Source organism: Sus scrofa, chromosome 1 (genome assembly GCF_054392235.1).
Source record: "Sus scrofa isolate SSC_HxYL_T2T_F1_AM1 chromosome 1, Sscrofa_HxYL_maternal_Yorkshire_Landrace_v2.0, whole genome shotgun sequence".
NCBI classification, from domain to species: domain Eukaryota; kingdom Metazoa; phylum Chordata; class Mammalia; order Artiodactyla; family Suidae; genus Sus; species Sus scrofa.
Window position 1 is genome coordinate 17,350,330 of NC_139383.1, and position 19,286 is coordinate 17,369,615.

The window sequence follows — 19,286 nt, forward strand, 5'->3', positions numbered from 1 at the left end:
GACTAAGCTTTAACTTCAACTTTCTCTTTCCAGTTTATAGTGCCAAATACATTTTCTCATTTTTGCAAAGGCAGTGATTTTATTCGAGTTTTTTCCTGTGACTCAGGGCTCCGCAGACACAGTATGGCGTCCAGATGCCTCATCATTTGATGGCTTTTGTGCTTTCCTGCTTTGAATTCCAGCATCAACTGCAGCCCTGAAGCCCAGCATGTTATTTCTGATGCATATGAAATAACTGACAAAGAATTTATGTGGAAACGATAACTGCAATAAATTAGAAGCTCGTTTATGTCTTCATATGCCTGCTACATGCATTTATTCCTAAAATAAGCTGAGAGTAAAGAATGGACTGGTTTTCATAACTAACAACTAAAACCTCTCCCAGTGATATGCTGAGATATTTGGAACCGATTCTTCTTTTTCAAAGGAGGATGAATAAAATATAACAGTTGGCACTGCTTGAACTAATCTCAAGCTTTTTTCTGGAATATTAAGGAGTTACCAAAGCAGCACGCTTACAACAGAGAAAACAGACGGTAGAGAGAATAGTAGGAGAGGGCAGACCAATCTTTGACTTTGGCGGGCTATATAAACGAAGCCTAAATGAGTTTTTTCAAGTTCGACCATCTCCTGCACAGATAATTATAAGAACATTCTAGAGAGATGCTTGTGGATGAGGAGAGCCAGTCAATGGAATGGGCATGCAGTTGAAGACATGTTTTTTGGTGGGGGGAGGGCTGAATTTTTTTTTAACGGGCAAAATTCCGAAATGTCATGCATGTCTCTTCCCCCAAACGAAAACTGAATGACCAAATAAAAAGCAAGACAAGTGACGGTTTCCAGTGAGTGCAAAGCATTGTCATTTCCCTGAGGTTTCATCAAGCAAATATGGCATTTTTTGAAAGACAAAAAGATCAAGGTTCAAGAATAAAGGGCACGACACTTTTCAGTAAAATGAAAGAGATATGACAAGAAGAAGGGAAAAAACCTGAAGTAAACCAAGCAAAAAGATTTTATCTTAATCCCTTAAGAAAAAAAAAACCCCAGAAAAACCTCTTTCTGTTGTTAAAACACTTATTTTCCCCTAGGTTCTCTGAATAAGTAGAAAATTAAATTTTGTTTTCTTAATTGTACAATTATGCTTATGAGAAATGGTATGCATACATTTCTAATTTGGAACTGAACATATATTTCAGCAAGTATTGAAACTGTCCAGTACTGCCTCAAGTTCATAGCCCTTAAAAAATATCCAGCCTCAAGCGGATTACTTGGGATGGAGGCTATAGAGAGTGCCACTTTGACAAGGGTTGAAACTGGCACATGAAAACAAGTCTGTCCAAATGTCCACACTCAATGTCCCTCAATGTGGGTACGACGGCCCACAAGGGCACAAATCTTGGAAATAGGACCTCTAGCGAGAAAGTCCTCTTGAAGTTATATCATTAATACAGCAGCAAAGAATATGAGGAACACATGAGCCACTCAAGGCACTCAATTGGAAAAATTCTCAGTCTTACGTGATCTCAACTCATGGGGATGAGCCATCAGTTCACAGAGTAGAGATGGAACTGTTCTATCAAGACCGTGTCAAAGGTACAGAGGCAGACGAACACCTCTCAAAAAGCAAATCACACCAACACTGGGTAGCCACAAGATTTTACAAAAAAGATCTGTGGGTGAGAACTGAATGAGTGATACAAAGAATTGTTATGTTACAACAAAGACAAACACAAACTGTTGCCATGATGGAGAAAGAGCCAGAGGAAAAGCTGTTAGTGATAATATTAAAAGTGTTGCAAGATTTACAACAATGGGACAAAAAAGAGAGAAAGTAAGATCCAGTAAGAAAGGCAACACATGTGGGAATATTTGGGAAACCTAAGGGCTGGTACAGACCTAAGCATCCTTTCAGAACAGAGAAGTTCATTTTAAGGATGTTATTCAGGAGTTCCCGTCGTGGCTCAGTGGTTAACAAATCTGACTAGGAACCATGAGGTTTCGGGTTCGAACCCTGGCCTCGCTCAGTAGGTTAAGGATCTGGCATTGCCGTGAGCTGTGGTGTAGGTTGCAGACATGGCTCAGATCCCGAGTTGCTGTGGCTCTGGTGTAGGCCAGTGGCTACAGCTCCGATTCGACCCTCAGCCTGGGAGAGGCCCAAGAAACGGCAAAAAAAGACCAAAAATAAAAAAGGATGTTATTCATCAGTCAGTCTCATTTCCACAGAAGCAGAACCTGACTGAATCAGTTTAAATGACAGCAATCATCTGGAGAAGAACATCTTATAATGCGAAGGAATATTCTAGGAGAAGCCACCACAGGAGGTGGCAGTATAGGTTATTCCTTCAGACCTTTAAAAGGGGAGAGGCCAGCAGCCCCAGTCTACAAATAAGCAAGGTGCCAACGGCTAGCGAAGCCAGCAAGCCCACAGTGCCTCCTTGCACGGTGCCACTTATACGGGCGCCTGTGCAAACTAAAAGTTGGGTGGGAATTTGGGATGTTAAATACCTAGATTCTCAAGTTCAATATGTCTTGCCCTGAAAATAAACTGTACCAGGTCTCCAATAATTCAGTAATAAAGCTGAAGACCATTTAATTATTTAGCAGTAAGTACTTTATTCCTAGCTATGTACAGAAAAATCCATGGGGCAGTGGGGGACTTTTCTAAATGCTGAGCCTTTTGTTTAAAAAGATAAGCACATCAAATCTACTCAAGTAAAAGAAAAACAGCTCTGATTTTGTTTTTCCCCTTTAGATTTAAGAACTTTCCATCGGCCCTTAGTAATAGAAGAAATATACTTTCCAGCATTTTCCAAAGCACCAAATGGGTGATGAGAATGATGAGACCGCTCCTATAGCTTTAATCAACTGAGAGAAAATGCATCTCTTTCAAGGGCAAAACGTCCTTCTGTTTTGAATCAGCTTCTCTGAGGTCAAGTGACATGATGGCTGGGACTCAAGACAGCCACTTCTAGGAGGCCAGACCCCACCCCTGTATTCTGAGAGAACCCTCTCTGGATCGGCTTCAGTGTTTAGTTTTAATGAAAAAGCTTCAACTGTCAGGAGGACAAAGGGGAGAGAGGGAGAAGCCATGGCTCAAGGAAAGCGGGTTAGGAATGGAGGCGATGATGGTGGGGCGGGGACCACGGGGATGGGGGAAGGATGCCAGGCTCAGCAAGAAAGGCCATAATGCTTGACGGCACTTCACAGAAATGACAAGGCCGTCCCCGTGACCGTCTCTCTGTGACTCACGGACTTCTGGTGGATTCTCAAGAGAACCCTTTTAGTACAGCGGTCCACCGTGGCGGCCCACTTCCTCTTGGCTTCCTCCTCCTCCTCCAGCAAGCACCGCCTCAGGTCCTGCTTCTCAGCCTTGCTCAGGGTCCTGTCGGCGGCAGGACGCACTAGCTGGGTCAGGTTCAGGTGGCTGTACAGGCTGCGCTCCACCACGTACGTGACATTGAACTCGCTGACCGCGGGGCGCCCGCGCCCCCTCCGGCCGGGGCCGCCGCAGCCTCCGCCCCCTTTGGGCTTCGGCCGGAGCAGCTGCAGGTCACAGGTGCTGCTGGTCACGCCTTTTCTGGAGGGACGCTGGCAGAGGAAAGCTCGGGAACAGGAATAATTAGCGTCCGTCTTCTTCAAGCGGATCTGCTTCCGGACGCTCTGAACCTCCTCCAGGGACACCAGCAGGTGGTGCCGACGACGGTGGCTGTCATAGAAGCAAACCCCATCGGTACTTACCCCGTGGCTCAGGGACCCGAGGCCCTTCTTCATCTCCCCCTCGGTGAGGGAGCGGGACACCTTCTGGGCCTTGTCTTCTTCGGGGTAGGAGAAGAACGTTCCCATCTTCTTGGGGGGCTTGATCAGCCCCCGGCTCTCTCCTCTGCTGAAGGTCTTGACCAGCTTCCGGCCAGCTCCCCAGGTGTCCAGGCTGCTGGATGATGGAGAAGGGGTGAGAGAGTCCGCTTCATCTTCCGGAGGTTTCTCAGGAGAGGCATCAAAGAAAAACGGCTTCTTGTGCACTCCGGAGTAAAGGGCGGACCTTTCGTCGGGGACCGGGGGATTCTCGAACACCTGCTCCTCCCCGCCTGGAGGGAATCAACACAGACACGGTCACGGTCTCCTGTCATCACACCTTGGCATTCTCTCACAGCTCAGATTTGTCTTGAAGCCCCCTGCCCTGCAAAAAAATTAGCTAGCCCTCAGGGCAACCACAGCGGTCCGCCCCCCACACTCACTCACTCACTCGCTCGCCATAAACCTGGCTCCCACTCAACTAAACGTGCGTAGAAAAGAAAACAACCAAACTGAACAAGTGTATGGTTTCACACAAGCTTAATGGTAAAAGATTTCAGATGTGTTTTCTCCTCGCCCCCGCCCTAATATCTTCATAGACCAAAAACCTTAACAGACCTACTAGAAAATACCATTTGGAAACTCTAAGCCCATCATTATTCCTATATTTAAGGATATTTAGCCTCTAAAGATAATTATCCTTCCCAGTTTGCAAGTGCAATCCTCAGAAGCTAAAGAATTAGAATTGTTCCCCCTTCTGAAAGGCCCTCCTGTTGAGTCTGGTTGGCTTTTTATAGTCAGGGTGCAATGAATGCCATGTGGCTGACAGTGATTTTTTTTTTTTTAATTGGTACATATGCCATTAAATAATTAAATCACTGAGGGAGAAGTCTGGGGGAGGAAACGCCATAAAGGGTCGTAGCTTCTAAAGGCAACGACAAATGGTCCCCATCTGACAAGCCTAACACAAAAAGTTAGGGAACTGGGTGCTCCAAGACAGACATCGCCACCAAGGCAGGCCCTACTTCGAAGCAGCAAGGGCATTTAAGGGCCTGGACACGCAAGCAGCCCCATGGAGTGTTCCATTTCGTCTCAAGGATTCCAGCTCTTGAAGCCTTCCCTGGAGCCAGGTATCCAGCCAAGACTTCCAGAGCCCAGTGGAAAGGTTTGGACTTGCTGGCAGGAAAATTGAGTTCTTTTCTGCATGTGTTATGTGAACAGATGTGAGAAAAGAAGTAGGTCAAACTCTGGGTGTAGTGATCCTGACTGGCTGGGTCCCTTTAATTATAAGGAAACTTTGGAGCACGGCAGCTCTCTGCCAATTGAATTGTGAAAAGGAAAAAATACCAAGTGCCCTGGAACAGTGGGATGGCGTTAAATATACCAACTGGGACTGGGATGCCAGTGTGTGGCTAAATGTCAGAGATAAAGGGAGAGGGCGGCTTGCTCTAGAGGGGGGAAAGAGGATTGGGAAGAGGGCTTTAACATTCCAGAAGTTTCTCACTTTCCCGACAGATGGGAAGTATAGTTACAAAGGAGAAAAGAATGGCTACTATGAAATACAACATAAGATTGACTCAGATGTCAAGGAGATGGTGGTAGGGAGAGTCATTCAAAACTATATCCAGTCCAACTGATTCACTTTGCTGAACACCTGAAATTAACACAACATTGTAAGTCAACTATACTCCAAAAAAATTTATTAAAAAAACAAAACAAAACAAAACCCTATATCCGGTCCAAAGTTACTCCATTGCTTGCATCACAAACATATTCACTCAATAAGATTCCCAGATCTTTCAAGGGAGTTGACGAGCAGGGTCTCTGGGTCTGGCAGATACCGGCCAGACCAGAAGCAGTGTGCGAATATCATGAGCGTTTCCTGCTCCTTCCTCAGGACCTCTAACTAATGGAGGCCAAGGGTGCTGATGCTGGCGGAAGTAAAAATCGCAACCTCTTCCGGATACAGTCAATGCTCCACTTCCAGGGATGAAGTGATGGGGCAGAGACGAGAGGCACAGCCTGGTGGCAGGGCAGCCCAACAGCGGACTCCTCTGTAAAAGCGGATCACGCTTTCACATTTAGCCCAGGTGTCCACAGTGGTGTGCGGAGGCCCCTCTCTACCCACAGTCTTTAGGTGCTTTGGGGAAGTTAAGGACGCAACAGTGATCTGGAAATTTTACAGAGTCCATTTTTGGTGCTGTCACTGGTGATTCCAATACTTCCTTGTGACATTTAAGTTCGGAACCAGCTGGTTCACACATGCCCGTGACATGTATAGCTCTACTTCCTGATTCTGGCAAGACAGCATCTGGTAAGGAGTCTGGAGGGAAATATGGCAAAGGCTTCCCAAGAGGCCACCTTAGACTGTGCCGAGGGCAGTCCTGACTCTTGTCTGTGCCTGACCTGAAACCCAGCCTGGACTTGGCTCTGTGGGTTTAGAGCATCACCTCTCCCATTTGCCTCTGACTTGAAATTATAACTGTCCTCCTCTTGGGAGAATGACAATCAAGATGTGCTCATTCCATCATCATCTGGTGTACGATTTGCTGCACATAATTGACCTTTATCTATTTTGCCCAGCTGGAATCAGAATACGGAAGAAACGGAGATTTTGATGGGAAGAAAGAGGTAGGATATGGGATGACTTAATGCCAAGAACACAGACTGATGCCCTAGACTCCAACCCTGGCTCTGCCATTCACCATCTTTGCAACTGTGGGCATTCCTTTATCTCTCCGAGTCTCAGTTTCCTCTCCTGTAACAGTGCCTCCCTATCTTCATAATATCTATTACAAGGCTCTTGAGAGGATAAAAGTAAGTGAAAAGAGTATGGGAAGGTACGTTATAAGCTGAAAAGCTAAGGAGTCATTAGCAGGTTGCAGATGAGCTGGAATAAAGAGAGTGGGTGGGTATCAGCTTTAGGAAAAGACACAGAAATGGGCAGATGAAGAGCACTGCCTTGGCCTTCAATTTCACTGTGTCTAGGGGCATCCAGGCCCTGGATAAGGACTCAAAACTCAAGTTACAAGCGTGAGACTAGATGATGGATTGTAACTCTCCTGGCTTTTTCAAGGCTCCAGAGCTGGGGGCTGAGAGATGGCGTGGGAGCAGCGTGGAGACCTGGATGTAGAGAAGTCGGGCTACTCAGACTTAATTCTGGTCCCTGGCCAGCTGGCTCAGTGACCATGAGTAAATTACTTCCCCTCTTTGTGTCTGTCAGAGTTTTCTCATTTGTGAAATGAGGGCAGTCTCAGTGCCTGCCTCTGGTGGCTATTCTGAAGATGACATATTAAAAGGAACATAAAATCTAGTGTTTGGAAAAGCAGCTGGCACACAGAAAGCGCTCAGTAAATGTCCCTTATTATTCAGACAGCTTAGTATTGGCACAGGCGTGCAGGAAGTCCAAAGGATCAACTTTTTGAAGGTCCAGGAGCAGGAGAAGGGGTTACTCAAAGAATAAACCTTTCCAGCTCTGCAGAAGCAGGTGTCAAGGTGGCCTCTCCAATACTAACACCAGTTCTCTTGCCAATGACAAACCTCAGAGAGTTGTACCAGGCAGGAGTGGTAGAGTTCCAGTCACCACCAGAACTGGTGCTAGGGGCAGCCTGCAGCAGATGCCCTGAGCTGTGCACACACCTGCCGCCTTTCCTGGCATTAGCGACAAGCCTGTCCACAGCACCCCAGCTCCACAAACACCACAGGACTCAAATTCACTAAATCCATCTTCTATCTGTGACACCTAATTCATAGCCAGCGGATCAAAGTTCAGAGCTGAAATGCCATATTGTTATTACTTGTTACCCTATTGCTACCTCTTTTGGTATATTTTCCCATTTTGTTTCCAACTATATCTCTGAGAGACAGTTGAGTTGATTTCTTCTGACATAAATACACAAATGAGAATACTTCTATGCTTTTACAAATGTTATGCTACAGGAAAACCTGCCCTAACACACATGACTACCCTACATGAAGGGGCTCCTGGGTGGCAGGCCCAGGCCCAGGGACTTCATCCACTTATCTCATTTATGGACAAGACCCACCCATCTATGCGTGATATATGGGATTTAATTTTGGCGAGTGTACATGAGGTTTGTTTTAAAAGTGCGATGGCTCCCAAAGTTGAGTGATGGCAATTTCATATGGTTCTACTTAATATTACCACCAAGTGACGCCGTGTGTGATTTCAGTAAGAGCTTCTACAGTGAGAGGAAGTCAGGCTATGTTCTGTACAGTGAAACCACAATGGACAGGCAAAGGTAAATCAGCACTGCACCCAGAATTACCATGCAAAGGACACCTAAAAGAAACCCTGGAAGGAAGCACAACTCTAAGTTTATGAAATTGGCCATAATGCAGATAGAGCCCCACCCCACCCCTCTCTGTCTCTCTCCTCTTCCTTTCCTTTTTCCCTTTTAATCTCCACTTCCCCACAGCAGCCCCTTTACCTTCTATGATCTTCTTGGGGATTTAAACTGATAATTACATCAAACAAATATTTAAAACCCAGCAAAAATAACAATAAGAAACCCTCACTCATGTAAATAAGGGGGAATGCGGTTCCCTCCAGGGTTTGATTTGATTTAAGTACAACAGAAAAGCCTCTGCAATGGTATTTTTTTCATCTACATGCTACATTTTTGAAATTTCCCACAAAGTAGATATGGCATTTTAATAGGTAATGTGCTTTTTGTGGGGGGGGGGGGGAAACAAAGATAGATTCTTTTCAGTATTTCTTTCAGTTCACTTATTGTTTTTCAAGCAGGAAATCTTACTCTTTTACTGCATCACTTTGGGAGAATTTTACAGGCTGCTGTAAATGCACTGCACTAAACAATAAGAAAAACGGCCACGGTTGAGATTTGACCTGTCATCATTACACTTCAAAGGTTAACTATTCATTACAACAAATCCCAGCTTATGCCCCTTTTGACACTGCTCTTCTGACAAGTGGCTTAGCCAGTGAGGTAGCTCTTAAAGACCACTTAGGATGGGAGGTCCTTAAAGCCTCAGTGGAACTGAGACTTGAGACCATTTATAGGAAGATCAAATTATCTCAGAGATCTGAAAGGACATTAAGTGCCTCAATTGTTAGATGTTTGTTCCAGATGGAGGTAAATCACATTTGCACTAAATTCACTGGGTGACAACCTTAGTCTTTTCGGAAGTAGAGGCTTACACTCAGAAGATGTCCTAAAATAAAGCTTACATGAAATGGTAGAAGGTCCAAATTAAAACTGCACCACATCCTGAGAAGACTTCACCGAGATACACGAGCCGTTTCCATCTCTGTAATATTTAGATAACTAAGCCCCTGGAATGCTGGATGGCAGAATCCTTCCTTCTGGAAGGTACGGAGTGTTTGCCCTGCTCACACAACAGATCCAAATACTCCCTCTGCCAGCCTCAGCCGGAACTCAACCCATTTTCTGCCTGACATCTTCAGACCCAAATGATACACTCTGGAATAAGCAAGGTGGAGTTTGCTTTTTTTACCTTCGGTGCTGGGCTTTTTCATTTCTTCCACCCTGATTAGTTTCTTTCTCACTCTGCGAGTGGAGTTTACCAGCTTGTGTAACCTCTTAAACTTCACCGACTCCTCCGTCTCATCATCCGACTGTTCTCTTGACTGGCAAAGAAACAAAGGAAAAGTTAATCAGATAATTGCCGGGTGCAGCTCAGCCTCTCCGCCTGTCTGAACTTTGGCAGTTCTGCAGCTGAACTTGGGGCACCGACAAAGCTGCCCGACAGGTTCATGGAGCCCCACGTACCATCATCGTAAGGTCTCATTCGGTGCCAAATGAGGTCCTGGGCACCACAGCGCACACTGGTGCCCTGGGCCACCATGGGGTGCATTTGTCTCCGTGTGGTCCTGGTCCTTTTAGAGAACCCCGGCAGATCACCCTCTTAGGCTGCCCCTGTCATTCTACTTGCACTGCTGGGGTGTGAGCCAGGTTCTCCTCTGTCTGGCCCCTCAGGACTTGCTGTTTAAGTGGTCATTGACTACTTCTCCAAACCCCAATTCTGCTGACTTGTTTCAGCCCGCCCCAAAAATCAAAACCAGCAGGGCAGGAAAGGGGAAGAGACGCACAAAGCCGCCTTCAGGCCCATTTGTGCGGCCCGCCTGCCGCATCTCAGCTCTCCTTCCTTCCGCCTCTCTCAGCCCTTTTCCGACAGCTCACAAGGCGAAGATGGGGACAGACCCTGCATTCCTCCACGAGGGACAAGGGAAAAAGCTGACCTTTAAAGCCACACAGTCCAGTCCATATTCCCCAGCATCCCGTTTCGTTCCGCAGCGATGCAAGTATGCTCAGCCCAGCTGTTTTCCCTCAAGTATCAAACGTTACAGGGAGGGGGGAAAAACAGCAGTGACCCAAGCGAAAAACAATCCTGTCCTTGTGAACAAAATGAGCGTTTCGTTTCCAAGTCAGTTCCAACACTCAACGTGCAGCTTCCCCTGTTTTATCTGGTCAAAACGGGAAAAAGCAACGGGCGCCTCCCGCTCCATGGCCCGGCGGCCCGGGGCTGGGCGCTGCGGCGGCCCGGGAGCCGGAGCGCGGAGCCGGCGGAAGTGCACAGCCTTGGCCGGCCGGCTGCTCAGGGGCAGTTCCAGCCAATCCCGCACATCCTGCCAGCAGCCTGCTCTCCATTTCCTCAAACCGAGTTCACTGCCGGAGAGGGAGAGCGATGCCTCAAACCAGAACACGAAGCAGGAACAACTCACTCCTCCAACACTGGGTCTCATACGGAGACCCCCCCCCCCAACCCCCCTCCAGAAACGCTCTCCTTAATCCCAATGTTAGAGACCATAAAATAAGTAAGCAAGAGCCAGCAGAGAACAGTTCAAGAGGAAATGAGTTAGGGCTTATATTTATTCCTTTGGCTTAAAAATGTGCCTATTTTTACAGCACTATGGCCTCTGTAAGGGGTATACTACCCACTTCTGGGCCTCTGTCCTGGCCCTGGACTTGCCAGCATTGGAGTCATTGGACTATAAGCAAGCCATTCACTTGCTAAAGAATCATTATTATAACCCACGAATGGCAAGTCAGCAGGACTCCCCTTTGGTGAAGTGTATCAGTGTCTACCTCTGATTTCTCTCCATCTCTCAGATAAAATGTTGCATACACATTTCAGAATTAAAGTTAACTGCTGGTTACCTGGTAACAAAGAGTAGAAATTGGACCCCCACAGAAAACAGGGGAAGGATACACTGCATGCCAGCAATCAGGCTTGATGTGTTTGTTCTAAATGTAACATATTAAAATAATAAATACAGCTTCTCCTACCTAATGGCTTTGCCTGATTAGAATCTCACTTTTACTTGGATGAACTGTTGGTGTGATGGAATGGTTGGAGTGGTCAACCAGAGGAAAGAGAACTTGGTTAACCCTCATTCTGGGTAATGGGCACCTGAACAAAACCACAGTGCATGGAATTACACATAAACATTGAAAAACGTTCTGCCTTCTTGAGGTATCTCAAAAGCCAAGTTCTTCTAATAGAAGAGGAATCAACAATAGATGACAGAAGGCTTCTGTACCTACAAAGCTAGACCGTATCTACAACCCTCACATTAAAAAAACAAACAAACAAACCTGGAGTCACGTGAAAATGAAATAAACACAAGATAATCAAGATTCAGGAAGCTACATTACAGGATGAAAATCACTCACACCCAGCTTAGAGCTGCTGCTGGTGGGGAGATGGGGGGGTGGAGGTGGGGGGAGGGGGGGTCAGTGATGGGGGAGGGGTAAGAAGAGAAATGGGATCTAGAAAGGAGTAGTACAAAAATCCTGAGTCCACAAAGACACAAATCATCTGCAGCAAACGTACCACCAGGAGGAATTTTTCAGGAGAAATCAAAATAGTTAAACCAGAACAACAGGATAAAAGGCAATGACTCCTCGGGCCCCCACCAATCCCACTTTCCTCTGCCCAGATCCACTGTGGTGAAAAATAGCATATTCCAGGTACTTATTTAATTGCTTTCACATGTTCCACTTAGTTTTGAGAAACAAGAACTCTTTAGAACTTTGAATTCAAGTTATTTTTATTTTTTTCCTCTAAAAAATTAAACGTTTGGGGGTGTGTGCCACTGACAACTCACAGGAACCAATGACTTTCTCTGCACTATCATGTTTGCTTGAACCCTAGATGAAATAGATGCAGCACAATTTATATGAAGAAAAATATAGAGTAAAAACCAAAGTAATTCCTGATATCAATACCTTATTATTATTATTTAAAAAATAGTGAACCTAGAAGTCACTGGAGTTGAACAGTGCTTTTTAAGGATGCTTTTTATTGAGAGAGGTGTTGACTTCTTACTTCCCCCTGAGTCCAGAGGAAAAAGAGTTGTGAAATATTTGCCTTTAAAAAATTCTCTCCAGCTGTTTCAACATAAAGTCTGTAAACAGCATGCATTTTTCTATTAAACTGGGGAGGAAAGCCTCAATTCCTCATGTTTCTCCTTTTAAATGAGCATTGCCACTTCCCAAATGCTGGGAAAAAAAAAAAAAAAGATGTATCTTGCTGTTTTATTCAGAATCTACCTCCAATGATGTATGTGTGAAAATTTTTTTTACTTTCTTAAATTTAAGAAATACATGTGTGTATGGAAAGGAAATCTCCCCACCTAGAGGAACTTTGTAGAAGAGGAGAGAAATCTTCATTGTATGTGAAATGAATGATTGATTCCAAGAAAGAGTCTCAGCCATTATAACACAGGTTTTAAATACACTAAAGTGAAAAAATAACCGTATATGTTTATACACATTCAAACACAAATAGTATCTCTTCCTCTCCCTGTCTTGGCCCAGGGCAGAGTGCTAAAATAAACTTTAATGTGACCATCTTCTAAATTAGAAGGTAGAAACTCAATCATCTGGATAACCGCACCCCCCCACCCCCAGATCCTCAGTTAGAAAAAGGCAATTAATTTATCCCACCAAAGGCTGTGGAAAAGTGGATTTACAATATTGTAAATAGAAACATTTGATTTCCAGCCTCTCTACTGCAGATTTTTCCACCAGAAAGCCCATATGGCTCAACTTTTAATTACTTTGGCTAATGCTATATGTAGTAATTCTGTGGTGAATGCTTAAGTGTTTCATTTCTGGTTGCTATGACAACATTACATCAGATTGCAGACAGCTGGCTCCACAGTTTTAAACCATAACAAATTGACCAAGCCAAGGCACAAAACTATAGCTGCTTTAAAGAGAGAGTACACCATTCTCCTGCCAGGGTGCTGAATGAGGAGCCTATGGGGCCCGTTTGGCTTGCTATGGAGGGTGGAGCCTTCTTCCTTCTCGGCTTCTTTTGGAACATGTGCGTCCTTGACACATCTGCAATGTTCTAATGGGAAAGACACGGAGCCAGCGTGGAGAACTTTTTATAATGCAGCTACACTAAGGATGCTCAGAAAAAACAAACGCAATTAAGAGCATCTGTAGATTCAAAAATGAGTGATCTGGAGCAAACTAAAAGTATCCCCTTCCTGTTCAACTGAAGCCTGTCGCTGCAGGTTGGTAACAGATGCTTCACTCGCCTGACCCTGTAACAAACAGTTCTTGCAAACGATGGGGTGCGAGAACAAACGCTTTCCAAAAGCTGCGTGGCGCAGTCATGCAGGCACAGGGGTCACACGCTGTGATGAAGATTAAATCAAACTTGCATGGAGCAGCTAGAACCCTTTCGGGCACCACTGGAAACCTTTCTGAGCATAGGATTACAACTGCGCCTTTCGCAGAAACACACATACTCAGTTTGCTTCGACAGCTCCGGACACGTAGCACGCTGTCCAGATGAACGGCCAGACTAAGTCAACTTCTCTTCCCCAGAGCCCCGCACGGAACACTATCTTTAAGCATTTCTGAAAAGTATTCTCAAATCAGCAATATATTTGCCTGTGAAATTCACACAATGTCAAGGGCATTAAGCTTCAGGAGAAGAAACTAATCGGAGGTTTATGAAAAGTCATGAGCAACGCTGCTGAAAGCCAAGTCTTCCACAGGAAAAGCCGCCACAAGTGGCAACTAAGTTCCAACCCACGTCCAGCCATCCCCTTGCATGCCTGCTTTATTCTCCAAATATTGTTCACTATTCTCCAAAAGCCATGCCTTAGTGTTGGGTGAGCGAGCTGAGAAAGAAGTCTTTGGGTTACAAGGTATGGAAGTAAACAAGGGAAGAAGGAAGAATCTGAATAGACAAGAGGGAGGCATCCCAGGGCAGGAACAATTTAAAAAAAGCCTTTCCTTGAAGGGACAGAAAGCACATCCTCCCCTTTCCACGAAACAAGTCCGCGAACTTACCGGCTTCGGCATTTAGCAGGCCTGGGGGGGGATGCTGAGCACGTCCGGGACCCCCGCCCCCTCCCCACTCTGAGAGCGTCTTCACTCCTGCTGTCACCTCTGCAATCTCAAAGGGACGGTTAGGCGCTCCCGAACATGCTCTTTGGGAGTTACATGACCGGACAGGCTCCGCCGGCACAGCTTAGGATCCGAGGGAGAAGAAAGTGAAGGCACTGGTTTCAATTAGCTGCTCGCTGCCTGCTGCCTGATCCCCCGGCTCCTCGCTAACTGCAGAACTTGTAAGAAAGGCATAAGTCATCAGCTCTAAGCAAATCTCCTATTCACCACAAGGAAAAAAGGGAGTGTTGTACGTGGCAAACAATCCCTGTTTTCACTGACGAAGGCTCCCTGACCTCCCGCTGGCCTCCAGTTCCTTAATTACTGTCTATGGAATTCCAGAGAAAGAAAAAAAGAACGCGAGAATCTGAGCAAATCCGGGACAAGGACTCACCCCTCACAAGTGACTGAACTGAAAAAAGATCTCTTTTGCAGAAAGTCTTCCCAACAACCCCTGAAGGGAGGCATCACGATTGAAAATAGACACCTTCCGAGGGCTATTTTTGAAATTACTGAGTTGAAACTGAGGATTGTGGTTTTCTCCTAAAGCTGTCACTTTCTCTCTCCCCGCCTTTTTTTTTTTTTTTCTCCTTCCTATTTTAACCGCTAGAGTAAATGGAAGATGTTTCCCTTCATTGATGCTTCTAAAACTGTCTTAACAAATTGTTTCAATGGTCATTTCGGAGCAGCGGAATTCTCCCGGATCCTAAAGTGTAAGCATGGGGACTCTGCCACCAGAGGGTCACCGAGTTTTCGCAGGGGTGTCTGGGGAGCAGCATCACATGCTGTTACTTAAACAGAACATCACCTAAAAAGGCAGGACTGAAAACCCATATGAAGTCCCACAACACGAGTAGCAAGTCAGGTCTGTATTTTCAGGGCTATGTTCAAATGTATCCATACAGTGCAGTCCTAGCCGCCAATTCCCAGGGCATCAAACAGCAGAGATCTTGGCAGGTACCAGAGACCACCAGAGCTCTTTCCTGGGGGCTTGTCCTGTTGTTTTTCTTTCCTAGGTCCCTTTGGCATTTCTCACTCTACAGGAAACTCCCTCCCCCCCCAACCTCTCCCACCACCACTTATGGTATTTCCTATTATTTCTCACCACACCTGCCCTATGCTGCTTGTTTCCCATTTTCCAAAGCTGCTCCCTCACACCCTCTCTGGTTCCACATACGCTCCCTTTCCCATCACCATCTGAGGACCCACACGTGCCACCCATGGTGACAGGTGCTTTCCCGCCCTTGGACTTCAAACACCCCTGCTTACCAAATGCCCACAATCAACCGGCACTGTGCTTAATTAGTCTTTGCACACATGTCTTTCTCCCAGGCAATAAATGGCAGAGGCAGACTGCGAACCCTCATGGTTTTATACCACCACATCTTGACCCGGGCTTTCTTCACCCAAGTCTGACAACCCCGCTGCTGCACCATCGCACTTAAAATTCTTTAAGGCTGTTGCAGAAAGTCTGGCTTGCATTTCCCTGATACTTCATGAAAACTAAGAAAATGTGTAAACCCCCCACCCAAGATGGTGAGCAAGTACTCGGAGCCTTTGGAGCCAGAACAGCCTGGGATTCATTTCTAAGTCCTCCGACAAATCGCTGGACTTCTATGGGTCTTAGAGTTCCTCCATGTAAATTTGGTCTAATAGTATTTGTCTTAAAGTGTTGCTGTTTTACAAATGGTGTATAGAACTGTGTATAATCGACCACTGGAGCTTGGTGAGTGCTCTATTACATCCTATCTATTACTGATCAGAATTCAAACAAGACCTATTTTAATTCTTGCAAATAGCTGTTTGAGGTGCTGTGTAAACACTAAAGGCAAGGAAAACACATGAAAGTGATAATGGCCAACATTTGAGGCTGGGTCTGAACAGGTTGTTTAGATGCAGAGAAGATGCTAAGCAGGATACGGAGCCACAACTCGGGAATCCTGCAGACACAGGCTGAGGTTCCCTTTATGCCACTTGCGAATTCTCATTTCTAAAATAGGCAGTGACGAGCCTCCTAGGGTTCCTGAGAGGACCCATCTCCTACATCTCCTTTCCTGCTTTTTAACTGGTCACAGCCGCCACTCTCAGAGGAGGAGCCAGGTATTTATGGAGACACTCCATGTAGGGAGCTCCATGGATGCTCAACAAGGGCTATCTTTCAGAGGACAGAAGGGTCCAGAGGGACAGGCACTGTGTCTCTTCCCCTCCTTGTATGTGGGCTGCCCAGCAGGGCCCGCCCACAGTGGGCCCATGGCAAATAGGTATGTGACCTATGTGAAAAGAAGGTGAGACTTTCCAGCCCCGTCGCTCCCAGCCTGTGCTGTGTAGCAGAGTAAACTGCGGAATATCTGAAATACTAGGCTGAGCCAGGCCACTCTGGGCAGCTTCTTGGTGGAGGGACGGTGGAAACAGGGCACATGAACTTCTCGAGGGAAGGCGTCACTGGTCTCGTACACTGAGTGGTGGACTTGGACTTACCCAGCCCACAGGAGTGTACAGATTTGCTGAGGACAGATCTGAGCACCTGATCCCACTCGAGAGAACTGTTCATTAATTAGGTCCTTAGAGCAAAGGCCGAATATAGGACATCATGGTCAGAGCCCGTCCTTCCAGTTTCTGTGTCTGTTATGCTCAGTGATGCAGGCACTACAAGGACTTGGCCTCTCAAAGGACCTGATTCCGCCCTCCAGCTTCCTCACAGAATCTCAGATACCCCATCTCTCACAGGCCTGCACACCTTTGTTCTTGCAGATCCCTTTTGGGGGACAATCTCTGCCCACCCCCTCTACTCCCCTAGCTCCTACTCATCCTTCAAGATTCAGGCCACTTGTCACCTCCTCTGAAGAGCCTTCCTGGACGTCCCCCTCATCGTCTTAGGCTGGGTGGTTGCCTCACAACCCAACAGATTTCATCTGAGGACTCAGCCCCATAGATGCTTATCACAGTATGACTCGCTCTTCACCCAGCTCCGAGGACAGTGAGCACTGTCATGTCCCCATTGCGCTATCTGTATTTCAGGAACAGTTATGGTTTATTCCTCGTTGCACACAATATACTTTTAAGTAGAAATTTTGGAAAATGCAGATACAGAAAAAGGAGTAAGAGAAATCACTTATGTCCTCTGACTCAGAAAAATTAGTAATGTTTTGGCTTATATCGTCCCTCTTTTCTCACACAGATACTCACTCACTCTCTAAACTTGAATGTTTGTTTGCTTGGTTTTTTTTTTTTTTTTTTTTAGCAAAAAAGGATGACCTTGTGATCTTTATCCGCCGCCCCCCATCCCCCAGTCACTATAAGGTCCCCAAAGTCTCCCTCACATGCACACGGGGTGTAAGTAAAGACACAGTGTCCAGTTATATTGTGTCTCTCTCTAAGCCACACTGCAGCCTCTAAAGGTTCCTTTAGAGAAACCCTGGGGCCCTCAAAGTACACTGTTCAAACTGTTTTATAACATGCTTTAAAAACTTAACATGTTTTGGAGTTCCCATCATGGCTCAGTGGTTAACGAATCCGACTAGGAACCATAAGGTTGCGGGTTCAACCCCTGACCTCGCTCAGTGGGTTAAGGATCCGGTGTTGCCGTGAGCTGTGGTGTAGGTTGCAGATGCAGCTCGGATCCTGAGTTGCTGTGGCTCTAGCGCAGGCCAGCAGCTACAGCTCCGATTCAACCCCTAGCCTGGGACCCTCCATATGCCATGGGTATGGCCCTAGAAAAGACCAAAAAACCCCAAAACAAACACTCAATATGTTTTGAAAATTGTCCCACACTGACAAATATTCAACAAATAAAACACAAAAATATATTAATGATTCAACAGTATTCAGCCACAGAAGTACATCATAACTTAACTTAAACAATACCCTCAATCACTGGACATCTGTAGGTTTTCAATTGTTCAATATCACACACACAAAAAATACTCTGGTGAACACTTTGTTGTAAAATTTCTAATGCATCTAATACATGATATTTTTTAGAATAAATGATTAGTTTGTTGAACTGATGGGTAATGAATGGGCATATAGTTAAGTCTTTTGATACATATTAACAATTTGCTCAGGGAGTTCCCGTCGTGGCGCAGTGGCTAACGAATCCGACTAGGAACCATGAGGTTGCGGGTTCGGTCCCTGCTCTTGCTCGGTGGGTTAACGATCCGGCGTTGCCGTGAGCTGTGGTGTAGGTTGCAGACGCGGCTCGGATCCCGCGTTGCTGCGCCTCTGGCGTAGGCCGGTGGCTGCAGCTCCGATTCAACCCCTAGCCTGGGAACCTCCATATGCCGCGGGAGCGGCCCAAGAAATAGCAACAACAACAACAAAAGACCAAAAAGACAAAAGACAAAAAAAAAAAAAAAAACAATTTGTTCAGAAGAAACATCGTGTTTTTTTAAAAATCCCTCCTTACTGACTACAAAAAAGAGTGCCTAATTCTTTACACGATTGTCAACAAGGAACATTACAATTCCCTTTTCCACAATGTACATATGTGCAGGACTGGGTCAGTCACTCTGCTATACAGCAGAAATTGGCACAACATTGTAAATTGACAATACTTTAATAAAAAAAATATGTGCAGAAAAAAAAATCATTTTCACGGGTCAAGAAAAAACCCCAATATTCTTTTCCACTTAGTTTTTTTTTTTTTTTTTGGTCTTTTGTTTTTTTAGGGCCACACCCATGGCATATGGAAGTTCCCAAGCTAGGGGTCTAACCAGAGCTGTTGCTGCCGGCCTACACCAGAGCCACAGCAATGCCAGATACGAGCGGTGCCTGCGACCTACACCACAGCTCACAGCAACGCTGGATCCTCAACCCACTAAGCGAGGCCAGGGATCGAACCCGCAACCTCATGGTTCCTAGTCGGATTTGTTCCCACTGCACCACGACGGGAACTCTGATAATTTAAAATAGTATATTTGTAATAAACAGATACTTCCTGATTGAAATCAGTGGGTGGTTGTACTGATTCAAGACATTAGGAAGAGCAAGGGATCAAAACATGAGTGAGCAGGCTTTACTTGGACTTGCACAGGTTCTCATCTACAAGTCTGGGGTGAAAAGAGGCCCCGGGAGAGGTTC

The 19,286-nt window shown here is 45.8% G+C and overlaps 1 protein-coding gene across 5 annotated transcripts in view; it reads right to left on the reverse strand.

The window, feature by feature from the left end:
* The window catches only part of SASH1 (SAM and SH3 domain containing 1), a 205,029-nt gene that overhangs the window by 31,393 nt on the left and 154,350 nt on the right, over positions 1 to 19,286 (reverse strand). Inside the window, exons 1-3 of one of the 5 annotated variants that reach the window (XM_085024107.1) lie at positions 14,602 to 14,721; positions 9,292 to 9,424; positions 3,739 to 4,085 (exon numbers count right to left, since the gene is read on the reverse strand). In XM_085024107.1, the coding sequence (XP_084880233.1) occupies positions 3,739 to 4,085; positions 9,292 to 9,313 (369 nt within the window). In that variant the 5' untranslated portion in view covers positions 9,314 to 9,424; positions 14,602 to 14,721. Of the gene's footprint in view, positions 1 to 3,249; positions 4,086 to 9,291; positions 9,425 to 9,566; positions 10,104 to 14,111; positions 14,381 to 14,601; positions 14,722 to 19,286 lie in introns of those variants that run through there. The other 4 variants (XM_021072094.2, XM_085024099.1, XM_021072069.2 and 1 more) reach the window with 4 other exon arrangements.